Source organism: Pristiophorus japonicus, chromosome 8, assembly GCF_044704955.1.
Source record: "Pristiophorus japonicus isolate sPriJap1 chromosome 8, sPriJap1.hap1, whole genome shotgun sequence".
Lineage (NCBI taxonomy): Eukaryota > Metazoa > Chordata > Chondrichthyes > Pristiophoridae > Pristiophorus > Pristiophorus japonicus.
Genome location: NC_091984.1, coordinates 26041315 through 26060594, shown reverse-complemented (window position 1 = coordinate 26060594; position 19280 = coordinate 26041315). Strand labels below are relative to the sequence as shown.

General features: G+C 42.7%; 1 protein-coding gene and 1 long non-coding RNA gene across 2 annotated transcripts in view; one reads left to right on the top strand and one right to left on the bottom strand.

Moving 5' to 3' along the window:
- LOC139268444 (uncharacterized) overlaps positions 1 to 19280 on the top strand; it is a 35328-nt gene that overhangs the window by 15524 nt on the left and 524 nt on the right. The window contains exon 3 of the long non-coding RNA XR_011594033.1: positions 19176 to 19258. This is a non-coding gene — a long non-coding RNA (uncharacterized lncRNA). The remainder of the gene's footprint in view (positions 1 to 19175; positions 19259 to 19280) is intronic.
- The window catches only part of ephx4 (epoxide hydrolase 4), a 59425-nt gene continuing 58880 nt past the window's right edge, over positions 18736 to 19280 (bottom strand). The window contains exon 7 of the mRNA XM_070886600.1: positions 18736 to 18988. Within this exon, the coding sequence (XP_070742701.1) occupies positions 18766 to 18988 (223 nt within the window). The 3' untranslated portion in view covers positions 18736 to 18765. The remainder of the gene's footprint in view (positions 18989 to 19280) is intronic.

Here is a 19280-nt window from a genome sequence, read left to right as displayed (position 1 = left end):
AACAATACCTGGAGTTAGATGAGACTGTTACTGTCGACAACAGTTACTTACATCCTCGTCTCCCTCCCAGACCCACTTTGCCCAAATTCCGACATGTAAATAATAACCTATTTTATAATTGGCTGCTGTGGAGGCGCTGGCAAGCTGACATTTTGAGAGAACAGATGTGTGCAGCTAATTCAGCCTTGGCTGGGTCCCATTAGTTTGCCAAGAACAATGGGACTTGTTATGCTCCTCATTTGTTCGTGCCAATTAGGAGCCACAGTTCATACTGTAAGCTGACATTGGATGAGTACTTTCTATGTCCATGAACAGTATTATTTATAATGCAAAATGGAGCCTCCAGTCAGTATGTGTAAATAAAAAGACGATGCATTCCATCATTCCCAGTCATTATATTTTGGATATGTAAATGCACTTGTGCAAAGTGATAATGAAACAGCAACTACAGATCAATGGTTTAGTACAGGATTACCTATGTTAACAGAGCTGCACCTGAGCAGGCTTCAGGAGAAGAGAAGCGGAGAAAATTTCCTCCCTGAAAAATTCAACAGAAACACTTTTTCCTTTAGAAGGTGGGAATGTTTTCATTGTATTGCTGGCCACCTACAGTGATGTGCCACGATAACAGCAGTGTTTTGTTTTGTTATCGGGGAAGAGTTGGCCTCACTTTTAACAGTGAGAATAAAGGAGCTGTTTCCTCTCTAGGTTTAAGGACAGATGTGGAAATAAAAACAGCAAAAGAGCCGAGCAATCAGTTTACGGTGTATGTCAATTCTGTCTTAGGGAACACTACGAGGCCGAAATTGCGCCTTTTATCGATGGCCATTAACGCCTCCAGGAGACGCTAACAGGACGTAAAATAGAAGTCGCCCAGGCGTGGCGCAAAAATCGCCCCTGTAGAATTGGGTGGGGGTTTTGCGGAGGCGTAGCGCCCCGCTCGGCTGTGCGCGGCGATGATGACGTCATTGCCATGCGCATCGCTCCCTTACTGCCCCGAAAGTGTGATTGCCCCGCGCAACCTACCTTAGCGCCTGGTGATGACAACGACAGCTTGAGCTGTCGAGTTGCAGTCGGGAACCGGATGCACCAGCGCTATTTAAAGGTGCCATCTTTGAAAGTATTTTTTGCCGTCCATTACTTATTTTTGCTTTCCAATAGTTAGGCAGAGTCGCATGTGGACCAATAGCAGCGATTTTTAGCTCAAACATTCTTCTGCCTGCTACCTATTCCCCTGTATAACTCGCGACACTTTCGATGTTCAACCACTTCTGTTGCTTCATGGGGGCTGTGCTGGCACTCGACTGTCAGAGGATGCTTCGCCGAAGACAAAGGCACCGCCAATTGCAAAGGGAAAGGCATCGAAAGAGGAAGAGCGAAAGGCAAAGACAAAGAGAGGGAGCACCACGGGGGTGGCCCATGGAGAAGTCCAGGGAGCACGCCACAGGAAGAGGGAAAGTTCAGGCAAAGGGACAGGCACAGACAACCACAGGCAGCAACAGGGAGAAGCACATCAACATGTTGCCAAAGGAAGAAGGCGCCACAGGGCTGACAACAGGAGGCCTTACTCTCCCAGGGTATTCCGTCAACTAAAATACAGGCTGGTGGACTTTGCGGACATGTGGCAGATGAAATCTAATGCAGAAAAGTGCGAAGTGATACATTTTGGTAGGAAGAACAAGGAGAGCCATTATAAATTAAAAGGTACAATCATAAAGAGGGTGCATTAACAGAGAGACCTGGGGGTATGTGTGCACAAATCGTTGAAGGTGGCAAAAAGCAGTTAAAAAAAGCAAGTTACACCCTGGGCTTCATAAATAGAGGCATAGAGTACAAAAGCAAGGAAGTTATGATGAACTTTATGGGCTCAATTTTCCCGAGTGATTTGCTCCGTTTTTTTGCTGCATGCCACTTTTTTTGGCCTAAGTTAAAAAAATCCAAGTTTCCCCAATCTTTGTGCGCCAGTGTAACTCAGTTAGTTACGATTTTTTTAGGTTAGTTTTCTTTTGCGTCATAGGGGGCGTAACCTGATCTCTGCACCAGTTTTTCACAATTATGCAAGTTTGGCCAATTAAAATTTCTCCTAGGACGGCGTATGTGACCACTCCCCAAAAATCTTCTGGGCCCTTAAGGAAAACCAGCGCACATTAAAAAGTCGGCGCACTAAGACGCCATTGTTTTTCTGTGAAGTTTTGGAGGGAGTCAAGAACGCACAAATATGCATAATCAAGCTTAAATTTTTAAAACTTAAAACGCAGGAAATGGAAGCTTAAAGGAATTCTTTAAGTTTTGATTTTTTAAAAACTGACATGCCACCACCGAACATCTCCAAACCAGACTCGAGGGTCAGAGTGTCGGCCGGCAGAATTGGTCCCTCGCCCGGACACAGGGGCTCGGGGCTCGGCTTGAAAAGAAGCCCAGGGGGGTGGGGGCTGTGGAAGGTGAACAGAAGGCATGAGAAGCCTTACACTATGCATCAAATGAAGCCCGGGGGAGGGAGGGGGCGTTTCCCGATCAGTGCACCTGCTCAGACCTGCGTGTGGTCCATACTAGGGCTTCGACCTTGGGGAAAGAGAGAACAAAGAACTTTGTCCTGCTTGCCGTTTTGAGCTTCTTGCAAGGTACAATTCAATCATGGAGACAATACTGACAATGCCATACCTTGTGCAAGCCTTCTGCATGATGGTGCTGCGGAGAAGACAATTAATTCGACGTCATCGCACGAGGAACCACAGAGCACGTAGGGTGATGGGCAGGAGGCCTTACCCACGTCGGGTATATTGAGACAGGCATTCGTACCTGCACCTGAGTGATGTAGACTGTGTCAGAAGGCTGCGTTTCCATAAAGAAGTTGTAACTGAGATCTGAGAGTTAGTAAAAGCAGACCGGCAACCTAGAGGTGTCAGGAGGACTGTTTTGTCAGTTGAAGTGAAGGTTACAGCTGCACTTTCATTCTATGCATCTGGATCGGTCTAGGCCACAACTGGAGATGTGTGCGCCATTTCTCAACATGCAACACATATCTGCATTTGGCAGGTGCCCGGAGGAATGACTACATAAAGTTCCCCATGACCGCCCAGGCAATGAGTGAAAGGGCTGTGGGCTTCTCCAGGATTGCTATCTTCCCAAAGGTACAGGACTGCATTGATTGTCCCCGCATCGCCTTGCGAGCACCTTTGGAGGATTCCGAGATGTACAGAACAGAAAAGGCTTCCACTCCATTAATGTGCAGCATGTGTGTGATGACATGTATCGCATCATGTCAGTTGATGCAAGATACCCTGGGAGAACCCATGATGCGTTCATCCTACCCGAGAGCGTTATATCTGCCATGTTTCAGCAGCAGCCATAAGGGCAGAGCTGGCTACTGGGAGACAAAGGGTATGGCCTCGCCACCTGGCTCATGACCCCCCTATGCGTAATCCGGATAGAAGCTGACCGGTAATACAACATGTCGCACATTGCGACGCGCAGCATCATAGAGAGGACCATTGGCATCTTGAAACAGCGTTTCCGATGCCTGGAGCATTCCGGAGGCTACTTGCTGTACTCCCCTGAGATTGTCGGTTAGTTCACTGTTGTGTGCTGCATGCTGCATAACTTAGCCATCATGAGGCAGCAGCAACTGGTAGTAGAAGACCCACCTGAGGTAAGAGTGGCTGATGATGAGGAGGAAGATGCAGATGACGAGGAGGAGGAGCAGGAAGAAGACTATCTGATGAGTCAGAAATAATTGAATCACTCCCACTCTCAACTACTTCCATGTCTGTGGGTAAAATATAATCAATGTGAACAAACCTAACCTGTCCATTATCAAACATCTTGACCAAATATGTGCGAGGACCACATATCTTCACCACTCTTCCTGGTAACCACTTTACCCATTTATGGTGATGGTTCTTCACTCACCTTCTGATTTAATTTCACACTTCTCTCTTTTACTCTACCTCTATCATGATTCTCTTTCTGTCTTAATTGTGTTTCTTCTATGGACTGAGCTAAGTTTGGTTTTAACAACGAGAATCTGGTTCGTGGCTGTCGTTTGAGAAACAACTCTGCTGGTATTCCACCAGTAGTTGTGTGAGGAGTATTACGATACATTATTAGAAAATTAGCCAATTTGTGGTCCAATGACAACTGTCGTTTCTTTGGATTTGGATCCAACATTTGTTTGGTGAGGGCACGTTTTACAATTTGTACATTGCGCTCTGCTGCACCATTCGAAGCAGGGTGGTACGGTGGAACCTTGGTATGTTTCACACCATTTTTGCTTGTGAACTGTGCAAATTCTTCTGCATGAAATTGTGGTCCATTATCCAAAATAATTTCTTCTGGGAGGCCAAATGAAGAAAATAATCTTCGCAAAATGTTTAATATTTTACTTGTTGTTATTTTCCACATTGGAAACACCTCAACCCACTTCGAATGGCTATCAATCACAGTGAACAATTGTTGTCCTTCTAGCTCAGCAAAATCAATATGTATCCTTTGCCACATCCTGGAAGGCCATTTCCATGGCTGTAATGGTACTGATGGCGGTTGCTTGCTTATCGATTGACATGTCGTACACTGACTTACGATGTACTCTATATCTTTATCAAGACCTAGTCACCATAAGTAACTGTGTGCGAAACTCTTGGTCAAGCACATTCCCAGGTGCTAGTCATGGAGGTCTCCTAATAATTTGGACCTGAATTTATTTGGTATAACCACTCTTACACCCCACATGATACAATCTTTATAGACTGATAATTCATTCCTACGAATGAAGAATGGATGAATATCTTTGTCTGTTACCTGGTTTGGCCATCCATTTGCAATATAATCATACACCTTTGACATAACTGGGTCATGTTTGGTTGCTCTACCAATCTCTTCAGCTGTGACTGGCAGTTCATCAATGTATGAAAAATAGAACACCCTTTCCCTATCGGGTGTAACTTGTGATGGGGAAGGCAATCTAGACATAACATCAGCATTACTGTGATCAGCTGATCGTCTGTATTCAATATCATATGTATATGCTGACAAAATCAAAGCCCATCTCTGCATTCGGGCTGCAGCTAATGTTGGAACTGGGGACTTTGGATGGAGGCTTATGGTCCGTAAACTTACAACCATACAAGTATTTGTGGAACTTCTTGACCCCAAAAATGAATGCCAAAGCTTCCCTTTCGATTTGCGCATAATTACGCTCACTGGCACTGAGAGTGCATGAAGCAAAAGCAATTGATCTCTCCTCCCCACTACGTAATACATGAGAGATTACTGCCCCAACTCCATATGGAGAGGCATCACATGCTAGCTTGATCTCCTGAGATATGTCATAGTGAACTAACACGGTGCTCTCTACCAAGGTTCTTTTACACTCCTTGAATGCTGTATCGCATTCTTTTGACCACTTCCAATGGACCTGTTTTTTCAATAGTTCATTCAGTGGATGTAATACTGTAACCAAATTTGGTAGGAACTTCCCATAATAGTTCAAAAGACCCAAAAATGATCGAAGTTCAGTGGCATTCTTCGGAGTGGGTGTATTTCTGATTGCATCCAGTTTTTCCTTGGTGATGGACATTGCCCGCTAGAACCTGGTTTACGGTTACTTTATAATCACCACACAATCTTACCTTACCAGTGGACTTAGGTACAACAACAATGGGTGTAACCCAATTACATCGATCTATCTTAGAAATAATGTTCTCAGTCTCTAGTCTTTTGAGTTCTTGCTTAACTTTCTCCTTGAGTGCATATGGTATGGAACGTGGCTTGTAGTAAACCGATCTACTGTCCTTCTGTACCCTGACACTCGCCTTGAAGCCTTGGATCGGACTGCCCGTTTTGCAGAACACCTTCTTGATGACATCTTCCTTTGACGCAAATCTCGTTTCAACACGAAAAATCTCACTCCAATCCAGCTTCAGTGATCCCAATCAATTTCTTCCTAGTAAGGCAGGCTTGTCTCCTGCCACTACTATTACAGGCAAGCTCTGAACTTGATCCTTGTATTTCACCGGTACGGTGATACGACCTACCACCAGAATGTTCTCTCCCAAGTAGCCTCGCAGCTCTATCTTGGCTTTCTCCAATGGGAAATCCCACAATTTATCAAGGTATAGCGACTCCGGTACTACACTCACGGATGCACAAGTGTCGATTTCCATGGGTATCTTGAATCCTGCAACATCTATGTGGATTATGATACTTTTCGAATCACCATCTGTTAACCTCGTGCTCCTGATGACATTGAACTCTAACATCTCCTCTGTCCTGTTGTTGTTCTTCCATGCTATCTAGTCTCTGGGGATTTCTACTCATAGCTTTGAAAGCTGGTTTACCCTTCAGTCGGCATGTCTTCGCAAGATGCCCAGTTTTCCTGCAGAAGAAACACTCTGCTTTCACATATGGACAACTTTGTGCAATGTGTTGTCCCAGGACGTCAATGCTCTGTTCCCATTTCTAGTTTCTGAGACTTTGGGGCCCTACCGCCTTTTACTTTGAACCTTCAGGCGATTCACCTCGGTTGTCGATGACTGAAATTAGTATGAGATTCTTGGGAATATTGGTCGGCCATGCTCATCGACCTAGCTGTCTGACAAGCTAAATCAAAAGTCAAGTTAGGCGTCGTCAATAACTTTCTTCTGATCACATCATTTTTCATCCCACAAACAAGGCGGTCTCGCAATGCTCAGTTCTGAAAGTCTCCGAAATTACAGTGAATAGATAACTTTTTTAATGCTACAATGTAAGCTGATGTTTTCTTCGGCCTTCTAATTTCGTATTCCGAAACGATAACTTTCAGCAATTTCTAACAGAATGGGGCTGTAATGTTGTTCTAACTTATTTAGAATCTGTTTCAGCATTGTATCCTTTGGCTTATTAGGGACAAACAAATTTATCAGTGTTTCATACAATGCGGGCCCGGCCTCAGTTAAAAATATAGTTATTTTTTGTTCCAACACCGCCCAGTTATTGTCTTCATTACCGGGAATTTCAATGATATTATTTGCAGTGAAAAACAGCCGATCCACATAAGCTCTGAAACTTTCACGGTCACGTTGAAATGCCCCCACATGTCCTATAACTCCCATAGGAGCAACTATTTTGACTCTGGCAGCTTAATCAAGTGTGCTCGTAATTTACCTCAGATTTGTAGCTGTTTCCAAAAACAGAGAAGCTCTCAAAGTCTCTCTGCCGACTGGCTGAATCCTTCACAACAAAAATTTCAGCTTTGTATTATTCGATTACATCCCATTCTCGTTGCCAAATGTCATATCTTTGGAGAGCACACAACACACAACCTGTAAGATAGCTGCAGGTTCGGAATCTTCTGACCTGCTGGTCAGGTGACCTGCTCTTTATTAAACAGCACTAGCTGCAGTAACACAGGCGTCCACAGTGTGGAGCTCCAGACATTACAAAGGTGATTGGCAGAAGAACCAAAGGCGACATGAGGAAAAATGCATTAAATGGTTAGGATCTAGAGTGCATTGCCTGAAAGGGTGGTGGAGGCAGAATCAATTGTGGCTTTCAAAAGGGAATTGGATAAGTACCTGAAGGAAAAAAATTGCAGAACTATGGAGGAAAGGACGGAGGAGTGGGACTAGCTGAAGTGCTCGATGGGCTAAATGGCTGTCTTCTGTGCAGTAACCATACTATGATTCTATGATTAATTTAAAATATATTTTTTAATTAATCATTGAAGCTTATTTGTCTCTGATTTTACACCGGTTCACACGTTGCCACCATGTGTATTCCTGCACAGCTTCTCGTTTAACCTTCATTAGTCTGTCCAAAATAGATAAAACTGAGGGGCCTCAAGCTGCTGCTGGAGTCTTGCATGCAGCCAAGCCAAGTGCACATTGCAAAATCGGTGGTGTGCGAAGGCCTGCTGGTGCACAAGGCTTCGCAAAATTTGCCTTTTAATTTAAACACTAAAGGCAAAGGTCTTCTAGGACGCACACTAAATATAAAATCAGGAACAGAAAAATAAGCAATTCATGTGCCCAAAGTGCTCATATATTGTGTGGTCAGCAAAGCACTGGCTGACCATATTCTCTATTTCATCATCTGAGTAAATCAGTAAATAGGTAATAAAGATCAGCTGGCATTTTTCTTGCATTTCTGAGCTTGGGCTCAGAGCCATTTGACGTTTAAGACTTTAACCAATAAACTTAGAAAGCCAAAATTGCTAAGTTTGGGAGAGTGCTAGACTGAAGGTGTAAAGGTCCCAGGTCGATCCTGGGTTTCATCAGCCAATTCTTTACCTCTCTGGGCAGAAATTCTCCCAGTTATTTGAGGTTCAAACTTATGAAGGGTTTTGATGGATTAGATAGGGAGAAACCGTTTCCACTGACAGGAAGGTCGATAACCAGAAGACATAGATCTAAAATAAAGCAAAAGAATGGGAGGCGGTGTTGGGGGGAGTGGGAGATGAGAATTATTTTACGCTGTGAGTTGTTATGATCTGGAATACGCTGCCTGAAAGGATGGTGGAATTCCATAGTAACAAGAAGGGAATTGGATATATACTTGAAAATTAAACATGTGCAGGGCTATGAGGAAAGAGCAGGGGAGTGGCACTAATTGCATACCTCTTTCAAACAGCCGGCACAGGAAAAATGGGCCAAATGGCCTCCTGTGCTGTATGTTTGCCTTCACTGCAAATGGATTGGAGTATACGAGTAAGGAAGTCTTTCTTCAATTATATTGGGCTTTGGTGAGATCACACCTGGAGTACTGTGTACAGTTTTAGTCTCCTTACCTAAGGAAGTATATACTTGCCTTGGAGGGGGTGCAACAAAGGTTCACTAGATTGATTCCTGGGATGAGAGGGTTGTCCTATGAGGTTTGTGTAGAATGAGCCTATACTCTCTGGACTTTAGAGGAATGAGAGGTGATCTCATTGAAAGGTATAAAATTCTTAGACACCTTAACACGCTAGATGCTAAGAGGCCGTTTTCCCTGGCTGGAGAGTCTAGAACTAGGGTCATAGTTTCAGAATAAGGGGTTGGCCATTTAGGACTGAGAGGAGGAGAAATTTCTTTACTCAGAGGGTTGTGAGTTTTGGAATTCTTTACCACAGAGGGCTGTGGAATAAAAAGCTAGTATCAGTAGTCGTGACCATGAAGCTACCATATTGTTGTAAAAACCCATCTGGTTCACTAATGTCCTTTAGGGAAGTAATCTGCTGTCCTTACCCAGTCTGGCCTGTATGTGACTCCAGACCCACAGCAATGTGGTTGATTCTTAACTGCCCTCTGAAATGGCCTCGCAAGTCAATCAGTTATATTCAAGATGGCAGCTTATCACCACTTTCTCGAGGGCAATTAGGAATGTGCAAAAAATTCTGGCCTTGCAGATGATGCCCACATCCCGTAAATTAATAAAAAAAAAGGCCTAGATGGTCAAAGATACAGATGCCTTTATCTTAAAACACACACCAATGCTGCAAAAAGCACATTGGAGAATTAATAGATGACTCAGAGAAATATCCAAAGATGCAGAAACTGCAAGGGAACGTAAATGGTGGGGCACTGGAAGGAGAATGCACAGGAGAACAGAGTCAGAGGCATGGCGAGCTCAGGAGAGGGTAGGGGCTGCACTGCTGGAGAAGACTCCAGAGAGAGAGATGGGTGAGGCGATGAAAGGCTTAAACATGAGGATGAGGATTTTAAATTGGCTCAGGTTTGACTGTGATGTCTCCCTGTGAATTTTTCTTTAAATGTGGATTTGAGCATCTATCTACATTATTAAGTATATAAAATAATCATTGCACTTCCATACAGAGGTCATTGTAAGAAAATGTTCAAAATGACAAAAAAGTAATTAGTAAACTCATACAAGAATCGAAGGCCACGTATTATCTGAAATTAATAAAATCATAAAAGCATTAGAACTCTTGGGGCTGTATTTTCTGGTCCTTTGCACTCCGGGTTTCGCCCCGGAGCAGCGTGAAAGGCCTCTCTCGGAGCGCACATGGCCCGGCACTTTAGCTTGGGAGTTTCCCATCCTTGCTCACAAAAAGTGTACAATGTCTCCCTTAGCGCTGTGCCTCCTGATGCAGGGCCCAGATGCTGAAACTTCCATACTAAAGTGCAAACTATTCCCGGCTGGTAACATAAGAACATAAGAAATAGGAACAGGAGTAGACCATACGGCCCCTCGAGCCTGCTCCGCCATTCAATAAGATCATGGCTGATCTGATCATGGACTCAGCTCCACTTCCTTGCCCATTTCCCATAATCCCTTATCCCCTTATCATTTAAAAAACTGTCTATTTCTGTCTTAAATTTATTCAATGTCCCAGCTTCCACAGCTCTCTGAGGCAGCGAATTCCACAGATTACCAACCCTCAGAGAAGAAATTTATCCTCATCTCAGTTTTAAATGGGTAGCCTCTTATTCTAAGATCATGCCCTCTAGTTCTAGACTCCCCCATCAGTGGAAGCATCCTCTCTGCATCCACCTTGTCAAGCCCCCTCATAATCTTAGACGTTTCGATAAGATCATCTCTCATTCTTCTGAATTCCAATGAGTAGAGGTCCAACCTACTCAACCTTTCCTCATAAGTCAACCCCCTCATCCCCGGAATCAACCTAGTGAAAGTTCTCTAAACTGCCTCCAAAGCAAGTATATCCTTTCGTAAATATGGAAGCCAAAACTGTACGCAGTATTCCAGGTGTGGCCTAACCAATACCTTGTATAACTGTAGCAAGACTTCCCTGCTTTTATATCCCATCCCCTTTGCAATAAAGGCCAAGATTCCATTGGCCTTCCTGATCACTTGGTGTACCTGCATACTAACCTTTTGTGTTTCATACACAAGTACCATCAGGTCCCGCTGTACTGCAGCACTTTGCAATCTTTCTCCATTTAAATAATAACATGCTCTTCGATTTTTTTCTGCCAAACACACTTTCCAACATTCCCACCCCACCTCCGTTTTCACCCCGAACACAGAAAAGCCTAAAATCCAGCCCTTGGTTTTATTTGTTCCTTTTGCAGTATACAATGATGTAAAAACCATAGCAGGAGTAGGTAATTATTACTGTAATATTAAGGTTTGTTTTAGCATCATAGTATATGTGTTAAACACTTTATAAAATGGGCAGACCAAAATGTGAATACATTCCAGCAGCTGTAACTCTAATGGGGTAAAATTGCAGTGTGTGATAGCAAACTTAACACATTATATGGATTGCCTTGCCTGCTATTTTAACCAAGGCAAATGAATTGTAAAGCATTAGCACCTTTATTAAAATAGCAAAGACGTTTCATACGAATGCATTCGTTATTAATATCGCACAATGCGATTTCTCTCCATAAGGGTTAAAGTTATGAGGAGAGAATAACAGAACTGAATTTGGTTTCATTGCAGAAAATAATTGAGATGAATTCAGATTAGGAAGCGAAATTGCCCCTTTTTATAGCCCCGTTAGCACCTCCGGGGGGGCTCTAATGGGGTGCAAGTCGTTATTGCCCAGCTACCACCTCCCGACAAATTGCCTGGGAGGTTGCTGAGGCGCTGCTAGCAGTGGCACACCCCGCACTTAGTGCCCCGGGCTGCTGCGCAACCAGCGAAGATGTAATCGGCGCGTGTGTCAACCCCTTAACCCTCCGCGGGGAAAATTGCCAACGTCAGCAAGCGCTCTTGGGGCTCGCTCGGTCACACACTGCCCTGGTGGCCTAGCGGAGCATCCTTGTAGTGCTGAACATTTTGCCCCAGTAGCACCCCGGGACCTGCTCCAAACTAAGTGGAGCGCCGGAGATTGTGCTCCGCTTCCTTTGAGGGGCGGTAATGCCAATTCAGCGTCGGAGGCGGTACTTCTGAGCCAGTCGTTAAAGGTCCCGGGGGCAATTTCGCTTCCTACGTCTTTAAAATACTGAAAGTTGTTGATAATGGACATGGATTCAAACTGTGATCATAGAACTATAGGGCATGAGAACAAAATTCACGAAGTCTTAGATGAAATAAGACATGGTTTACACCTATGGAGTAGCAGATGTGTTAAAGTGAAACAGTTAGTGATACGAACTCCTGAAAAAAATAACAGCTAGATATATCTCTGTTCAAGACGGAGATTCAATGATTACTGAACTTCAGTGGGATCAGGTTTCAATATTGGCCTTAGCGCACGGAACCTCAAAACAATGACAACAAAGTTGGGGAAGACAACCCACTCAAAAGCACCTGTGTCAGTGCCTAGTGTGTAGTTAACAGGAACTGACAGGAAATGAGAATAGAGTGTACATGTGCAGGCAGATGCTGGGAGAAAAGGCCAGGTTTGACAGTAAGTACGTCACATTGTCAGAACCCGAGTCTCAAAGAACTGAGATGTCTGGAGGGAAAATAAATTTTGTGGAAGTAACAGTAAAATAAATGACAATAATTAGACTCTGTCAGATTCCATAACATTCATTACTTTATTAAATTGACACAATGTTTTACATTACAATGAAAATAAATACAAATTACTTTTGAGTTTCATGTGGTTAAATTATGCTGCATCAATAAATTGGACAAATTAAATCACATTTTCTTAGAAGGCCTCATTTACCATACACCTACAAAAGGAAATATTGTAAATATCACCAAATGTCACCTAAACTCATTAAGGAATTATCTATTTTAATCTAACTGACTAGTAATGGGCAATTATAGCCTTTTTGAAAAATAAATCAGCTTCTTTGGTAATAATCATAAGCTACTTGAATATATTCCATAAAATAGAAGCTAAGTGGGAGTTTATTACACATAAAATATGCTATGCATCCAACTAAGGGATCAGGGTAAAACCAGAATAGCAACACAGTGCGTCTTAAATGAACAACAGCATTGGTACAAAAATATATTTGTTCCCATCAATCTTTATGCCTTTAGACTGTGTGCATTAGGTTCTTCTAATATTCTTGACTCATGCCAATTAATCTCGTCTTTTGCACCTTTCAAGTCCATACGCAAACAAAACCCTGTGCTTTCTGCATGATAGATCCTATGCACCAAATCTAATATATGCACCAAGTCCAATGAATAGACTTCATAAACTGCCATCCATTTCAACAGGAGCGCTGCAGAAAAACCCAAACACCTTAAAGTCTGGGAAGATTCAGTAATGGCCCAATAACTCAATCACCAAGGAATCAGGCATTGGAACATCGCGATTGTTTTAAACATATCAGTTCTCAAGGATTGAGTTTTGCCAATTTGTTTGATAGCAGAGTATGAAATATCAGGGGAGCAGGAATTGCAATTCGAAGCACAGAGTGGCTGTTGCAAAATGTACATAAACTCATGCCACCCTCTTGCTGATAAAACTAAATTGTTGTGAGGCCGTTACCTGGACAATGGCTGATTTGTAACCAGTCACAGCAATTATTTTAGCAGTCCTACTTTTTGTCTGTTATTTAATAGGTTACCTCAGCAGTTTCGAAGACGTTGCCCGCAAGAATGACAAAGCTTTGACATTCACTCATTTTTTAGTGTCTTTTGACTTATTGCCATTTTACATCCTCTTTTAAATAGCTGTAACCGCCGGTATATGATTGATTGTTCATGTCTCTTGAGGAGGCAAAATAGGGATGATTTTCGACTTTAGACAGATGGTGAAGGAGCACTGAAAGGCAGCTCACCGATCGGAAAGGTGGGAAATCTGGCGGCTCCTCTGCGGAGCTGAGCTGGCAGAATTTAGTTGGGGTGGAGCAGGTGAGGTGCTCTTCCTGGCTCCACAGAAATTATCACAGGACCATTGGTTAGGCCGCTGAGCGCACCAATGGATGGCCCCTTTGATGTCATAGGACCTCGATTTGCATGGTCCGGGCTGCACATTTTAAAGATGGAGGTGGCCCAAATGTTGACAGGAATGAGCTATGCTGTGAAAAATGGGGATAAAAATCAGTCTCTTTTATAACTATTTATAAGCATCATACACACTGTGTTCACATCTGATTTACATTTACAGACACTGGCACATGCAAGATTTTTGCAGCTTTTTTTGTGAATTTGTGGGTATTTTATTATTAGCGAAATGGCAAAATCATTTGTTGAATAAAACTACGTTTTTGTTAATCTCCCTTATAATTAACATAAATTTCCATAATGCATACAAGTGTTACAACAACTGTCAGATTATGTGATAAACGGATGGAGATTCAAAATTATCTTTGTCCTGTGGAAGTGACTATGGAAACAGGACTCAAAAGATTCTAATCCCTTCATTGGGTTAGCTACAGAAGCTCACAGTATCATGGAAACATAGAAATTTCAGCAGGAAGGAGGTGATTTGGCCCATTGTGTTTGCGCTAACTCCATGCTGAAGTTATTCTTCCCTCCTGTCATTTTTCAGCCATGAAAACAAATGTCTGGAAAATGGCAGGCTGGCATGTGCAGGAGCGGCAAAGCTTATCCAATCCTATTTCCCGTTGTTTCTCCATACCCATTAATATGTTCCCTCAAGTGTTTATCCAGTTCCCTCTTAACTGCTGTATTCCACTAGTTCCTCACTTCATTGCTAATTTTGCACAATCTGTGTGCTTAACAGCACTGTCTGTCGATAACTTCAGCACTGGGTACATGCGTCCTCACCTAGTTTAATTCTAACACCTTGTTTAGATAGCTGATTTTTTTTTTACACTTTTTTAGTTAAGAACATAAGAATTAGGAACAGGAGCAGGCCATTCAGCCCCTCGAGCCCGCTCTGCCATTCAATAAGATCATGGCTGATCTTATACCTCAACTCCACTTTCCTGCACTGTCCCCATATCCCTTGATTCCTTTAATATCCAAAAATCTATTGATCTCTGTCTTGAATATACTCAACGACTGAGCATCCACAGCTCTCTGGGGTAGAGAATTCCAAAGATTCACCACCCTCTGAGTGAAAACATTTTTCCTCATCTCAGTCCTAAATGGCCGACCCCTTATTCTGAGACTGTGACCCCTGGTTCTAGACTCCCCAGCCAGAGGAAACAGCCTCCCTGCATCTACCCTGTCAAGCCCTGTAGTAATTTTGTATGTTTCAATGAGAACACCTCTCATTCTTCTAAAAGAGAATATAGGCCTAGTCTGCTCAATCTCTCCTCATGGGACAATCCCCCATCCCAGGAATCAGTCTGGTGAACCTTCGTTGCACTCCCTCTTTGTCAAGTATAGCCTTCCTTAGATAAAGAGACCAAAACTGTACACAATACTCCAGGTGTGGTCTCACCAGGACCCTATATAATTGCAATAAGATGTATTTACTCATACTCAAATCCTCCTTTAATAAAGGCCAACAAACCATTTGCTTTCTTGATTGCTTGCTGTACCTGCATGTTAACATCCAGTGATTCGTGTACAAGGGCACCCAGGTCTCTCTGAACACCAACATTTCCCAATCTCTTACCATTTAAGGATTTATTGGAGTATCACACAAGTGCACCAGCTTTAATAATTGTGGACACACTTCCACAGACTCACTACAGAGGCACAGGAGCATCATTGACCAGATTGTTGGATGCTTTAGTCTCAGAACCTAAGCAGATAATGAATCTCTCTCTCTCTCGCAGTTAAAATATAAACCATTCATTAAATAAATACATTACACCAACTCCATCCCTCTCCCTGGCATCTGTCTGAAGCTGAACCAGACTGCTCGCAACCTAGGTATCATATTTGACCCTGAAATGAGCTTCTGGACACATAACCGCAGCATAACTAAAACCGCCTATTTGCACCTCTGTAACATTGCCCCTGCCTCAGCTCATCTGCTGCTGAAACCCTCATCCATGCCTTTGTTAACTCTAGACTTAACTATTCCAATGCACTCCTGGCTGGCCTCCCACATTCTACCCTACGTAAACTTGAGGTCATCCAAAACTCGGCAGCCTGTGTCCTAATTCGCACCAAGTCCTGCTCACCCATCATCACCATGCTCGCTGACCTACATTGGCACCCGGTTAAGCAATGTCTCTATTTCAAAATTCTCATCCTTGTTTACAAATTCCTCCATGGCCTCGCCACTCCTTATCTCTAATCTCTTTCCCCCAACTCCCCTCCCCGAGATGTTGCGCCCCTCAAATTCTGCCCTCTTGAGCATCCCGGATTATAACTGCTCAACCGTTGGTGGACGTGCCTTCAGCTGCCTAGGCCCCAAGCTCTGGAACTCACTCCCAAACCTCTCCGCCTCGCTATCTCTCTTTCCTTCTTTAAGACGCTCCTTAAAACCTACCTCTTTGACCAAGCTTTTGGTCATCTCCCGTATGTGGCTTGGTGTCAAATTTATTTGTTTTGTCTTATAGCACTCCTGTGAAGTGCCGTGGGAAATTTTACTACGTTAAAGGTGCTATATAAATAAAAGTTGTTGTTGTTGTGGAATATCATCAGTTTTTCTTTGGGCTTTCAACATGATTTGCACTGAAAAATACACAGGACTCCAGCTTACTACTTAGTCAATACAAGTATGATCCAAGTTTGTTCTGCAAGGGCGTCCATGAAAATATTTCATTAAAAGCAGAAAAATATATCTTGAGAACTTGTCACCTATGGAAAGTACAATCAATCAATATTTTGAGTAAAAATTAAGTGATGCAATCACTTTCATCCTTAGAAAGTAGCAGCAAAACACAAATCGCCACTGGCGTATCTTCCATTGTGCAATATCACAAAAAGAATTTGTTTCCAAGATGTTAATACATTCTAAATACAAAATAATGATAGGGTGGATTCACTGGCATTGTGCTCCCAGTGAGGGGCCACTGCTGAAGGGAATGTGGGTTGGAGCCCAATCTCCGACTTTTGCTCCCTTCAAGCACAGCTCCCCACTGGGAGCATGGGATCCGGGAATTTGCCATTACATTTTCATTTTATTTAATTTTTCTAATTTTTGAACTATTAATACACATTTTTTTTCATGTACTGTCCTTAGAGGACCTTGCTTTGTAGAAGACTATTTTAAAGGTTTTTTTTCCCCCAGAAGACTGGCTGCTGAACACCTTGGGATGGCAAGCAAATGGGTCACAGACTTCTGAGCGATTCCTTAAAGTGATGCTGCTTCATACGTGGTTCCTAGAGAAAGCCAGTTACTTCAGGCTGAGCAAAGCAGAAGAAAGTCCAATGGTTTTCCCCCACTGTCCACCCATCCTTTAGCTGTTGACATATCCTCCCTAATGGCTCAGTTGAGAATTGGCAAAAACTCATAGGGAGGGAGGTTGCATATTTAGATGTCAGTAAACTGGGATTCAAACTGATGATCTCAGCAGTATAGTGTATGAAAGTTAATTTGCTACCATGCAGGTTTAAAAAAAATCAATGAGCCTTGAGCTACACGTTGGAAGAGCAAATCAAAACAATGAGTTAAATGGGCCGATGTCTCACCAGGGATTGAGGACATCAGGTATGTGTGTCCACCCATGAACTTCATTGCATTTCAATTGTTGGTAACTGCAGTCTGGTGTTTAGACCCTTCAAGATACAGCATTTGAGTTGTTCTCCCTCTCCCCTCTTTAAAAAAAAACCTCCGAGCTTCTCCTAGTCAGATGGCTCAGTAGCTCGAGCCTTAAAATGCTTCGCTGGGAATTTACTCGGATTTCTCCAAATTGGTCGGATTAACTTCAGTGGAAGATCGATAAGAAGAGCGTAAATGGAGTTATGCCGCTTGATCAGGAGAACATCCAAGGAAATTCCTGCCGCTAATCTCCTGACCATGTCGGAGATTGAAATCCCAAGACTATCTTTCACTCAGATCCACCCATCTCAGATAGGTGAGGCTGATCTGTTCTCAACTGGTCCACTAGATGGAGCATTGCACAGATTTGTTCCTACTTAGAAAATCAGCTATAACCATAATCACAATGGTTGTATTAAGAAGGTACCAGATAGGTAATCGGGTTTCAACATTCTACAGATGAATATATACATTCTATATGGTGACCAGATTGTAGTTACAGCATTATTTTCAGTACATGATCTTTGTCAATAAAAACATCAATCTACACAACTTATAAATATAAAATATAAACATCCCCATTTATATTTTCAGAAATGGCACTCTTGTTTTCTTAGTAAGAAAGTAGTGAAAGGCACCACCAAGTAAATGAAAACAGTAAAGAGCATGTATAAGTCATTTACATGGTGACATCACTGTTTCTTATTTACAAGTTTTAAGGCTGGTGTTTTCACGTGCAAAGATTCAGGAATATATATGCTAAAATGCTGTCTTAAAAGATGTCGGACCTCTTTCGATTTAAAGCTGCCACATCCCTTATTCCTCACCTCTTCCCCATCCCTTCTCCCCTCCACCTCACCTCACCCCCCCACCCCCCGCCCCACCTCACCTCTTCCCCCTCCCCCCACTGAAAACAGAAAAACTTTTAAAAGTTCAAGTTTTGTATGTCTTGTCAATTATTTTCTTAGGCAGATAATTATTTTTTTGTTTCAACCCCTTGGCCAGTCCAAGTACACAGAAATGTGGTCATTTGTAATCTAGGAATCTTCATATATACATGTTTATATATAGACACATCTATATATAAATGTATATGCACATTTTTAAAAGGGACACCACAGCTTTAAATGATTACTGCTCAGCATTACACGTAGCCTAATAAATAGTGCATCAACAAAGTACGGACCTTACAAGCACACTTTCATTCAGCACCACTGAAAGATTTTAGACAGCACGTGTAAAGGGAATTGGCGACAGTTAAGCGACACAGATAAACATTTACTTTTGACACTGGAACCGTCGGAAAATCTTCTCGTCTTAAATCATATCATCAGTGACAACATGTTTTACTGGTCGTCCTCCTTTAAAAATTCCCAGATCAAATGATTAACTACTTCTGGTTGGTCCTGTTGAAGCCAGTGGCTGGCCTCAGGCACAATATTCAGTCTGAATCGGTTCTTCACATAGGCCTTTGTGATCTCGGCCGTTCTGAATTCCAGAAATTCTTCTTTTTCTCCCCACAGCAACATTGTGGGTGACATCACCTCATTCTGATTCAGGGGCAGACTACTGTAAAACAAAAGTAATCATTATTTGTGAGCGAACAGCTATAAACTTTCAACTTCGAGACGCACAAGGACTCAGGCTTCTATTTTTAATCTAACTAAAAGACTGAAAGACAAGAATGAAGAATGGGCTAGTTCCTTTTTGTGTTCTGTTACATTTTTTCCTGTTTTTCTTTCCTTGTTGAATTCAGATTACGGGAGAGCGGCGTGGGCGTGTGGTTCTGCCATCAGGACTAGAGATACGGTTTTAGCAAGATAAGTGCAGGATGCCAGGGTAAGGACATCGCACTCTCATA